Consider the following 11962-nt stretch of genomic DNA (forward strand, 5'->3'; position numbering starts at 1 on the left):
ATCCAGGCAATATTTATCTATTTTTAGCTCTGAACCATATTTTCTTAACCCATTATCTTGCTATTCACATTGGACACCTAAAGCACAGCCACTTCCCCCTGTCCATATCACTCTTTCAGTTACCTTCATGGTTTCATGCACATTGACCCCAGATCCCTCCCTATCTATCCCTCCTCCTCCTCACCTTTGCATGGTGCAGTTTTCCCATGTTTAGCAGACCGAAAAACAAACCAGTGACACTTGTTTGACTCATTCTCCTATTTATTCAGAGATGATGGGTTTATTTCTGCTGAGCAGGGAGACACTGCATGTCCTCTCCTCCATTCCTCCCTCTCTCATGGGCCTCAGGGTGGGGCTAATGTCAGTTAGGGCCAGGGCAACAGATCAGCTAGGGGGCCGGTCCTGTTTGTACACATAGCGTGGGGGGTTGTTGCACTCATAGCTATAGCTGCTCAGGTCGAAGTCATCATAGGGACTGGGATCAGGAGGGGTGGGGTGGGGGAGTGGATACTGTGGTCAGAGGAAGTGGGGCGTGGGATCTTTGTGGTTAGAGTAATTGATCATATCAATATTGTTATGATTGCTATTGGTGTTATTCCTCTTTTCTACAGGGTACTGCTCTTCCTGTCAGCGGGGGTCGCCGCCGGGGTCTTCTCTTTTTGGCCGCCATGATTGGACGAGGTGTGCTGCTTCCTGACGATGGGTTCCAGTGGTTGGCTATACGGGGGCGTAGGGTGGACCTACAGGGAGCGCCCAGGTCTCCAGTCTCCATCATGTTGCAACAGCCGCTCCAGGACCAGGAGTAGGTGGTGAAGGTTTTGGGGAAGTCCTTCCGGCTGTGGAGGACACAGTAACACTGAAGGGAGCCCCAAGAGTTCCACATGTTCCTGCGCTTCAGCTGGGTCAGGTCCTTCAGGTACCCCTTCAGACCTGATTTAGACTGGACAGACAGAGAGAGACAGAGAGAGAGAGACAGAGAGACAGAGATAACTTAAATGTGAGACTGACTGCATCAATATCGTCATACATTCAGTTCACATCCCGTCTTACCTTCTGTGTGATCTGGTTGATCTCATTGTAAGTGAGGTGGTCCCTCTCCTTCATGGACATGTTCACCTTCATCTTCACAGGTGTGATCATCTCCATTTTTTCCATCCCAGGGTGCTTGATTGACAGCTGGTACAAATACAAGAAGATTAGCAACATATTTTCGCTGCCTTTCTATATTTCTCACATAATTCAATATGTGAAAATGTTTTCGAAAATTACTTGTCTGATGCGATCCTCGATCTCAACGGTCTTCCAGGTCTTGACAGACTTCATGCGGCCCATTTTGACCCTCTGTGCAGGGTTCAGGGACATGCGTCGGGGGTCCCAGGAGGTGTAGGTCACGTTCAGGCTGGGACGCCTCAGGTACGGGCTGTCCTTCTCCTTCTGGCTCTGGGCAATTGTCTCTGCACATCAAAACAACAACAGTCCCTCATCACTCCTCTGCCAATCAATATACAGTAGATTTGACTAGGAGAGTATGAAAGCTAAAGCAGTTCAATATGAATATAGGGAGGAGGGAGAAAGGAGTACTGTATGTGCTGGGTGTTATCATATGTTAGCTCACCCACTGGCTGGATGTACTTGAGGAGCTGCTTGCTCTTCAGCCCTAGCAGATGAGCTCCCTTGGTGTAGTAGGTGAGAACATCCCCATCTGGTCGTACGGCCAGCCGGATCAGCCTCAGAGTCTTTTTATGGTAGTACCTGGTCAGAGGTAGGGGACAGTCAAATATGGCTGACACAGCTGACCACAAGAATGTATTATTCTGTTTAAACAGATAACTTTTACTGAAAATTCTTAAGATGCTGTTTTTCCATGAAAATTATCTTGATAACCTTACATAATCTTTGATGACATACAGTTAGTACACACTGTCACACCCTGGCTCGGGGACTCATTATGTTGAGCCAGGGTGTGTTCATTCTATGTTTTCTGTTTCTTTGGTGGGTGTTCTAGGTTGTCTATTTTCTATGTTTGCCGGTGTGACTCCCAATCAGGGGCAACGAGTGTCAGCTGTCGGCTGGTTGTCTCTGATTGGGAGCCATATTTAATCTGTATGTTTTTCTTTCGGGTTGTGGGATTTTGTTCGTGTGGTTTCGTGTTGTACCATAGACGTCACGCATTCGTTGTTTATTGTTTTGTATTTTGAGTGTTGTGCTTTAACTATTAAAGTAAATATGTTCGCTCGCAACGCTGCGCCTTGGTCTCCCTCATTAGACGATCGTGACAGAAAATCCCACCAAGACCAGACCAAGCAGCGTGTCCAGGAGCCATCGCTAATAGATCTCCGTGGCAGCTTCGACTGGGTCAAGCCCATTGAGGAGCTGAGTGAAGAGGGTTGGAGACAGAGGAGCGAGAGGTGGGCGAGAATGTTGGAGGCCTGGTCCACGGGGAGGAGAGACCCCCAGAAAATTTTTAGGGGGGGGCTCACGACGTCGGGGCAGCAGGAGGCCGCTATGGAGCGGTCCAGCGGGGTTGCAGAGGAGGCCGCCAGGTTACGGGGGCCACTGGTAGAAGAGGGGATGGAAGGCGTAGAGGCACGGCGAGAGGTACTGGCGTGTGTTGCCAGTCCGGTCCGGCCCGTTCCAGATCCCGGTGTAGAGCCAGTGGTGTGTGTCCCCAGTACGGTCCGGTCTATTCCTGCTCCCCGCACCAAACCTACGGTGTGCGTCGACAGCCCAGCCCGGCCCGTTCCTGCGCTCCGCACCGAGTCTGTGGTGCGCGTCGCCAGCCCAGTTCGGCCCATCCAAGCTTCTCGCATAAAGCCTACGGTGTGCGTCGCCAGCCCAGCCCGGCCTGTTCCTGCTCCACGCACAAAGCCTACGGTGTGCGTCGCCAGCCCAGCCCGGCCTGTTCCTGCTCCACGCACAAAGCCTACGGTGTGCGTCGCCAGCCCAGCCCGGCCTGTCCCTGCTCCACGCACAAAGCCTACGGGGTGCGTCGCCAGCCCAGCCCGGCCTGTCCCTGCTCCACGCACAAAGCCTACGGTGTGCGTCGCCAGCCCGACCCGGCCTGTTCCTGCCACTCGCACCAAACCAGGGGTGCGAGTCGCCAGCCTGGTCCAGCCTGTTCCTGCCACTCGCACCAGGCCAGGGGTGCGAGTCGCCAGCCTGGTCCAACCCGTTCCTGCTACTCGCACCAAGTCTGTGGTGCGTTTCGTCAGCCCTGTCCGGCTCGTTCCTGCTCTCCGCACCAAGTCTGTGGTGCGCGTCGCCAGCCCATTCCGGTCCATTCCTGCTCCACGCACCAAGCCAGGGGTGTGTATCGTCAGCCCGGTCCGGTCCGTTCCTGTTCCACGCACCAAGCCAGGGGCGCGTGTCGTCAGTCCGGCTCCGGCCAGCGGGGCTAGACAGGACCAGGGGTACTTTGGGGGGTTGGAGAGGAAGTGGGGATCAAGCCCGGAGCCGGAGCCGCCGCCGAGGAGGAATGCCCACCCAGCCCCCCCCTGTTTTTGCTCGTATTTAGGCGCGGTCGCAGTCCGCGCCTTTAGGGGGGGGTACTGTCACACCCTGGCTCGGGGACTCATTATGTTGAGCCAGGGTGTGTTCATTTTATGTTTTCTGTTTTTTTGGTGGGTGTTCTAGGTTGTCTATTTTCTATGTTTGCCGGTGTGACTCCCAATCAGGGGCAACGAGTGTCAGCTGTCGGCTGGTTGTCTCTGATTGGGAGCCATATTTAATCTGTATGTTTTTCTTTCGGGTTGTGGGATTTTGTTCGTGTGGTTTCGTGTTGTACCATAGACGTCACGCATTCGTTGTTTATTGTTTTGTATTTTGAGTGTTGTGCTTTAACTATTAAAGTAAATATGTTCGCTCGCAACGCTGCGCCTTGGTCTCCCTCATTAGACGATCGTGACACACTCATGTACACTTCACATGATGTTGGTCGGATATTCATATGCGAAAAGAAAGTAGAATGACTTCGAATGGCTTACTGTACTATTTCTCTTGTAGTACCACTGGACAGGATACCAGCAGCCAGCATCTTGGTCAGGGCCTTGTAAAACACTGTCTCACACACCTTAACAGACTGGGATGGGTCCGCTCCTTCAGCTCAGAGAGAAAGAGGGAAAGAATGGAGTGAGAGAGAGGTAAAGAGAGGGAGTGTGAGGGTGAGAGAACGGAAAGTAAGTACCATCTTAATACAGTCTCACAAACGCTATGGCAGCTCTGTGAGTCATATGTTCATATTTATATTTGAATCCAGATATGTTTAGTGAAGGCAAAATCTTAGTCGGGGATCTTCACCTTTCACACACTTGGAGAAGTGCTGGCTGTCCTCCATCACATGCAGGAAATCTTCTAACCCCACCTCGCCATCCTCTGAAGCCAAGAAACAAAAACAGCCAGTCAGCCAGCCTGTCAACTCATGTCAACTAAGGGAATATGTATGGTTGCACCTCAAATGGCTCCCTATAGTGCACTACTTTTGACCAGAGCCCTATATGGGTACAAAAGTTGTGCACTATATAGGGAACAAGGGGCCATTTGGGACACAAACGATTTTTATGTATTCTGTTCTAACATGTTTATAAGGAAAGCACATTATTATATTTGGGTGTAATTCCAGATACTGAGGCAGAAACATACTGTCGTAGTCAGCCTTCTGCAGGGCTTTCTTCACCTCCTCTGGACTGATACTGATCCCCACTCTGTCCAGCGTGGATGCCAGGCCCTCCTCATTGATATAGCCATCACTGTTCTTCGCAAACTGCTCAAAGACTTCTTTGAAGGCTACATGGGGTAGAAAATACAATAGATGATTGTTGCACATAACATAGGAACATCACTTTAAAATACATGTAGAAGATCATCATTAATAAAAAAAAATATTTTGTATTCGTAGGTAGTATTTGTAGTATTAGTTGACAATATAAGACAGGCTAACAGTATGCATGCTACTTACCATCAGACTGGGCATCGATCAGGGGTTCGTCAGGCACCATAGTTGCCAGGTCTTCAATACGAATAATTCCCCTACAAGCAAACAGGCACAAGCAGATAGTGGTGTTCGGGAATAACAGTGACAGTTGTGGGGAATAGAAAATATAATAGGTATGAGGTATGAATGGTGAGTACGGAGCAGAGGGTAGGTACTGACAGTGATGATGTGTTGATGGTGCTGACTGGCATCTTCTGGTTCAGCTTCTGGTACTTCTCATATGAGATGGAGCCCCTCCGCCGTGGAATCGCTGGGAGTTTAACCAGGGAGGCTTTATCTGGCTCTGGCATTGGCTGGTTGGGCCTTTGGTGCAGCTCATCACAGTGAATGATGCCCCTCCTCTTGGTGATATCCCTGGGTTTGAATCGCTCCAACTCTGGCATCTGTCGGTTGGGCCTTTGCTGGAGATTCTCACATTGGATGGTTCTGCTTCTCTTGGTGACCTCTCTAGGTTTGAGTCTGTCTGAATCTGTCATGGCTTGGTTGAGTCTGTGCTGGATGTCGTAGGAGAGGGGCGCCCTCCTCCTGCTGTAGTCCCTGCCTCTGCCTTGCTCTGCTCCATGGAAGGACCCTTTCCTCCTGGGTTCTTTGGCTATTGGCGGGATGTTATCTTCTTCCTGTTTACCTAGTTTGGTCTTGCGGAAGTCTTTGACTTTGCCCTGGACTTTGTCATCTCCTTCACTTGGACTGGGCCGTGACCAGCTGAACTTGGATATGGCCGGTAAGGTCTTCTGCATGATCTTAGCTCCAACACCAATCTCCTCTGGGATACTGGCCCCCCTCACCATCTTACGTGCCTTCTCTGTCTTGGCAGAAAGCTTCACGCTGGGCCGGTCATTCTGAGTGACAAGGGGGTTGGTGGTGGTCACAGCCACGGCTGTCTTGGTGAAGAGGAGTGGGAACCTGATCTTCTTCCTGCCGCTGTCAGTGTTTTCTGGGGACGTAGATCCCTCTGCCCCTCTGCAACTCTTATTAGTGCCGGTGGGTGGGGAGCGCTGCGGTGAGTTATTATGGATAGTTCCCTGCGAGCTGTGGTGAGCTTTGCCCTCTGCCGAAGGCTGCATGACTGCCCACTGGCGGACTTCAGCGTTAGCTCGCTCTGAAGCCAAACGGGACCTGTCATCAGAGCTCCTAGAATGACTCTTCAGCTTCAGCTTCACTAGGAACCTTGACACCTTCTTCTGGGCCTCCTGAGAGAGCAAAACACTCCAATAAATGTCACTAGCAAAGTAAACATCAGTGGTGTAAAGTACTTAAGTAAAAATACTTGAAAGTACTACTTAAGTCGTTTTTTTGGGGTAGCTGTACTTTACTATTTATATTTTTGACAACTTTTACTTTTACTTCACTACATTCCTAAAGAAAATAATGTACTTTTTACTCCATACATTTTCCCTGACACCCAAAAGTACTTTTTGAATGCTTAGCGGGACAGGAAAATTGTCTAATTCACACACTTATCAAGAGAACATCCCTGGTCATCCCTACTGCCTCTGACCTGGTGGACTCGCTAAACACATGCTTTGTTTGTAAATTATGTCTGAGTGTTGGAGTGTGACCCTGGCTATCAGTAAAACAAATAAAAATAAAAAATAAAACTATGGTGCCATCTGGTTTGCTTAATATAAGGATTTTGAAACAATTTATACTTTTACTTTTGATACTTAAGAATACTTTAGCTATTACATTTACTTTTGATACTTAAGTATATTTAAAACCAAATACTTTTACTCAAGTAGTATTTTATTGGGTGACTTTTACTTGAGTCATTTTCTATTAAGGTATCTTTACTTTAACTCAAGTATGACAATTGGGTACTTTTCCCCCACTGGTAAACATACCCAAACATACAACACTCATTGATATATCAATATAGCTGAGGGGGAGGGGTGATAGAGGTAAATGTAAGACCCATCCCAGAATAAGGTATTGAGATATTATGTACAAAGATGTAGAAAACATAATGTGAATGTAACCTTATAACATAGCTTTGTGATATATCATGCCCTACAGGTGTATGTGACTTGACTTGCCTCTTTCCAGCTCCAATCTTCCTCCATTGTTTGATGATATGACTGCTTGGTAGGAAAATAGTTGAGCTGCACCTGCCTCTGAGGGCTGAACTAAAAAGTGATAGGCCTTTACTAAACTACTAATAAGGCTTCAGGTGGTGCTCTCATTTAAAATCTCACATAACCCAATACCACTACCAAACAAATTCCTGAATTTCCCAAAAGAATACTTTGAAAACATGTTTGGAATTGGTAAACGAATATGCTATTGTGGAACAAGGGGGATTATTGTTATACAATGCATAGCTTTAACAAACCTCTTAAAAGAGCATGATCACCAATACGCCATAGGCCAGAGATGGAAAAATAACCGAGGCTCCGGCAACAGCGGTGGCAGGGCCTCTGATCCCGAATTCCACCCTGTACCAAATGGACAAAGGATGGAATTTCCAAGTGAATATGTGGGGAATATGACGCGCAACAACTGTGACCTAAGTAGCAACAATGACGCACCGTATCTCTTACTGCTATTTTCTGCAGTTCTGAGTCCGACTTGGTGCCTGGTGAAACTGTTTAAAAGCTCTTTGCATCGCTCAATAGGCTACATCGTTGCTGTAGGATCAACAGCTTCCCCTTTACCAATCCTAACATTAACCATTAGTAGGGGAAATGCGAAACTGGCCCAAGATCAACGTCTAGGGGCAACTTTACCCAGCCTAAACAATTTGTTTCGATAGGACATCACGGACTGTTGACAAAAACAATCCGTCAGAAATAACAGTCCGAAATAAAACGAGACAGAGGAGAACAATCGTGAATACCCTCCTAGTTCTCTTTTATTTCTGTTTCTATTTAATTCAATTAGATCAACGTCTCGAGACTCAGCGCTCTCTCTGACATGTAACAGTGTCACGAAATTACACCCATCATATCCAGTTTGTTTTACAGTTCATTGTAGTGATTATGTCAACCGAATCATTCCAAGGATAGGCCTAGCTGATGCAGTCTGCTTGCTTTATCCAAATAACTTATTTTGCATATTCTCTCTCTCTCTCTCTCTCTCTCTCTCTCTCTCTCTCTCTCTCTCTCTCTGACAAGTAATATAGACATTTGAAGCTACAGAAATGTCATGTTAATTGTTCCTCCTATTAAAGAATTCCAGGTGTTTGCACACATTTCAGGTGAGTCTCGTGGTTTTCGTGTGTTATATATCTATACTGGCATGCATATATGTCAAAACTCTCAATGAAATACAAAATGTTCCAGTGTACCTACCCTAACTGATATTTTCTTTAGCCTATTAGTACAAAACAAATGGTAAGTAGGTAGAGGCAAAGTTGTAGAAGTAATGCAAAAGTAGAGAAGTGACTATGAAATGAGAAATATTGAATGTTGACTTCAAAATGTCTGTATACTTTTCAGTTTGGAACAAAATATTTCTGAAGAATGATTTTCTCCTGCATTAAGTTCATCTTTATCTTCCTAAACACTCTATTCTGGGTAAGTCATACATTCCCCTCTTACATGCACAATGTCCTCAAATATACACCATTACCTGTCCTGATCACTCCAGGGGCACTTTCATAGAACACATTTGGGCAGGTGCTCTGGTATTTAGACCGCTGACTCATATGTGCCTGACTGACTCCAATTGCTCTAGAGTGCACCTTTAAAAAGGTTTAAAGGTTGTATTGAGAAAACTACAGTTATTTGACTAACCTGTGATTATATGGCATGTGTTTATATGTGTTAATGTCCCACCTACACTGAAGTGGAGTCTTTCACCCACATGTCCCAGGGCCTGTCTCACACCTCCATCCTCCTCATAGTGGTGGGCATCATCGTCTCCCTGCTGGTCTTCCTGGGTAGCATTGGGGCGTGGTCCGACAGCCGTCTGCTCCTTGGATTGGTGGGAAGTACAGCACAGTGTGAGATATGGTAACTTGGGGCTTCATGTTTTGGAGAACAGTTAATATGCCAAGTTCCATCTTCACATACTGAATCATAACCTGTCCTAGCTCTGCCACGTTTGCATTATGCTTTTGGAGAGTAACATCTTAATTGTTGGTACTCTAGGCTTCCGGATGCTGATCCTCAGCCTGCAGATAGTGTCTGGGATTCTCTTCTATGTCTTCAGAAACAAGGTGAACATGACTCTGTTCGGCTGTCTCAACCTACTGCAGTCTTGGATGATCACTGTATGTTTTCCAGGGAATTCACCTAGTATTGCTTGATTGACAAGGGTGAAAATGCTTTGTGTGTCATTTGCACCCTCTGCAGGTGGAGAGAAGGATCACACTGAAAGCCAAAGAGGTGATCATGAAGCACAGCCCCAGGGATAAGGTTGCCATCGATGACCTACAGGATGCTGTAAGTAGGGTGCTATTCACTCCTTACCAGGGGAATGGTGTCTGTGAGATACACTATCAAAGTTTGTTTATGTGCGTATGTGTGTTTCAGTTCCATTGTTGTGGTGCAGAGAACTACACTGACTGGCTCCTGCAGAGCTCTCATGGGAATATTAGTGTTTTGCCACACTCCTGTTGCCATGTGGATTCTGTGGCCTGTGTGAAAGTCGTCACCACAGACAACATCTACCAGAGGGTCAGTATTAACCAGCACAGGGAAGGGCGAGGGGGTTACAAAGGCCATAGATCAGGTTAACAAAAAAGTGATCGTGATTTCCTACATGGGAATTGCTGTGACAATGATGAGACATTTTAAGGGCCCTAAAGAGTAATGAGGCTTTATTTAAAATGCCCTGAGTCTTTTCACTAAAACCCATAATAACAAGGTTTTAGTCATGCTTAGCTCAGATCCTGGAGGTCTGCAATTCAGCAGGTAAGACAAGCAGTGACTTGGGAGGATAAAGTTACAGTTTTTTACGATTGCTTACACACTAAAATTAAACTTTTCCCCAATTAGCAAAACCTTACACTCAAGGAGCAAAACACAAGGCTAGATTTGCACAACTGTAAGCACATTGTCAGCTTCACACTATTTTTAAAACATTACACACAGTGATTTGCAAAACACTAAACACACTTGTATACATCAGACACAGAAGTATATCATGATGTCACGTCCTTGCAATTCCAAAGCACTGACTGTCAAATTACCACACCTATGAGCCAATCTGTTAAACACAGCCATCAGGTGCACAAACAAATGATTGCTAAATTGTAGACACACCAAACAGGTTTAAGCTCTATAAAAATGCAGCAGGTAGGTTCACCTGCCTTCAACCAAAATGGAAGGAGTCAGAAGAAGAGTGAGGGTGAGAGGAGGAGTACACAGAGGAGGAGAAGGAGGTAGAGGAAGAGGCAGAGGCCGAGCCAGAGGTCGAGGAAGACCTGAAGCAGGAGGAGAACGTGCACAAAGAAGAAGAGGACCAAACTTATCAAATGACATTCGTGCAACACTAGTGGACCATGTTGTGAACCACGGATTGACGCTGAGGGAGGCTGGACTGAGAGTTCAGCCAAATCTTAGCAGATATACAGTGGCATCTGTCATAAGGACTTTTCGACGGGAAAACAGGTAAAAGAAGATCTGTCTACAGTTACAGTAATCAGCCGTTTATTGTATGCACCATATCAGCACTTGTGATACCCCTTCCTGTAGAGTAAGTTACATGTATTATTCTCTACATAGGATTAAGGGTCGGGAACGACAAGGAGGAAGGGGGCCCATATTCACGCAAGAACAAGAGAGAGAGATAATAAACATGGTTTTGGCCAATAATGCTATCAGGCTCAGAGAACTACAAGCCAACATTATCGGTGACCATGCCATTTTCAATAATGTCCATCAAGTCTCTCAGTCAACACTGGCACGCATCCTGAAAAGACATCAGGTTCAAATGAAACAACTTTATCGAGTGCCTTTTGAGCGGAATTCAGAGAGGGTCAAACGGCTGCGGCATGAGTATGTGGAGGTTTGTATTGTTCACTTTAGCACTGTGATGTTGCATACTGCACACATTACTTTTTTACATTGACTGTATACTAGACCTATCCTGAACTACACAATCTTGTCTTTCACTGTATTTCAGAGAGTTTTGCAGATGGATGCTGAGGAAATCCTGCATGAATTCATATATATTGATGAGGCAGGGTTCAACCTCACAAAAGCAAGAAGGAGAGGCAGAAATATCATTGGCCACAGGGCTATAATCAATGTCCCAGGGCAATGTGGGGGTAACATCACCCTTTGCGCTGCCATTTCACAGCATGGGGTTCTCCTCCGTCATGCCAAAATGTGCCCTTACAACACACCTCACATTCTCGTATTTTTGGACCGATTGCACCACATCGTCACAGCAGGTAATGAAATGCACCAGATGCAATACACTGTCATCTGGGACAATGTGTCATTCCACCGCTCTGCTTTGGTCCAGAACTGGTTTCAACACCATCCACAGTTGACAGTACTATACCTTCCACCATACTCTCCGTTTCTAAACCCTATCGAATAGTTTTTCTCTGCACGGCGGTGGAAGGTTTACGATCTCCAGCCCCAGGCTCAGGTACCCCTCATTCAGGCCATGGAGGACGCCTGTGACCAAGTCGACGCCGCAGCTGTGCAAGGATGGATTCGACATTCAAGACGGTTCTTCCCGCGTTGTCTTGCTAATAAGGATATTGCTTGTGATGTTGATAAAATTCTTTGGCCAGATCCAGCTAGGCGAAGAGATAATGTATAGCATGTTTACTGTAGTATTTTCTGTACAATATTGTCAGTTTTTTTCAGATTATTTTTTATGTTTGTTGTTGTTGTTATTTACTGTAATTGTAACCTGTACTGGATACAGTATTTTACGTTTGTCTGTTGTTTGCTGAGCTAACAGTGTTATGCGCACTACTGTAGTAGCATGAAAACTGGGACATGTTTTGTTGTGATTCTCCATGTTGACATGTTGACTGATTTGGGTATATGGAGAGAAATAAATGATATTTTC

General features: G+C 46.3%; 1 protein-coding gene across 3 annotated transcripts; it reads right to left on the reverse strand.

Moving 5' to 3' along the window:
* Window positions 1-246: 246 nt before the first annotated feature.
* Window positions 247-7415, reverse strand: LOC121570537. Of its 3 annotated transcripts, XM_041882007.2 has the most exons (11): window positions 7320-7415; window positions 7024-7113; window positions 5150-6180; window positions 4955-5025; window positions 4639-4782; window positions 4297-4371; window positions 3984-4101; window positions 1616-1752; window positions 1270-1454; window positions 1051-1176; window positions 247-940 (listed from the first exon to the last, which is right to left on the reverse strand). In XM_041882007.2, the coding sequence occupies exons 2-11, from the start codon at window positions 7048-7050 to the stop codon at window positions 593-595; spliced, it is 2262 nt and encodes a 753-aa protein (XP_041737941.1). In that variant the 5' UTR covers window positions 7051-7113; window positions 7320-7415; the 3' UTR covers window positions 247-592. The 3 variants fall into 3 exon arrangements, with proteins under 3 accessions (XP_041737941.1, XP_041737942.1, XP_045065297.1); XM_041882008.2 differs by having other exon boundaries at window positions 3984-4095; window positions 7024-7415; XM_045209362.1 differs by having other exon boundaries at window positions 7024-7415.
* Window positions 7416-11962: the final 4547 nt, after the last annotated feature.

This window comes from Coregonus clupeaformis, chromosome 30 (genome assembly GCF_020615455.1).
Source record: "Coregonus clupeaformis isolate EN_2021a chromosome 30, ASM2061545v1, whole genome shotgun sequence".
NCBI lineage: Eukaryota > Metazoa > Chordata > Actinopteri > Salmoniformes > Salmonidae > Coregonus > Coregonus clupeaformis.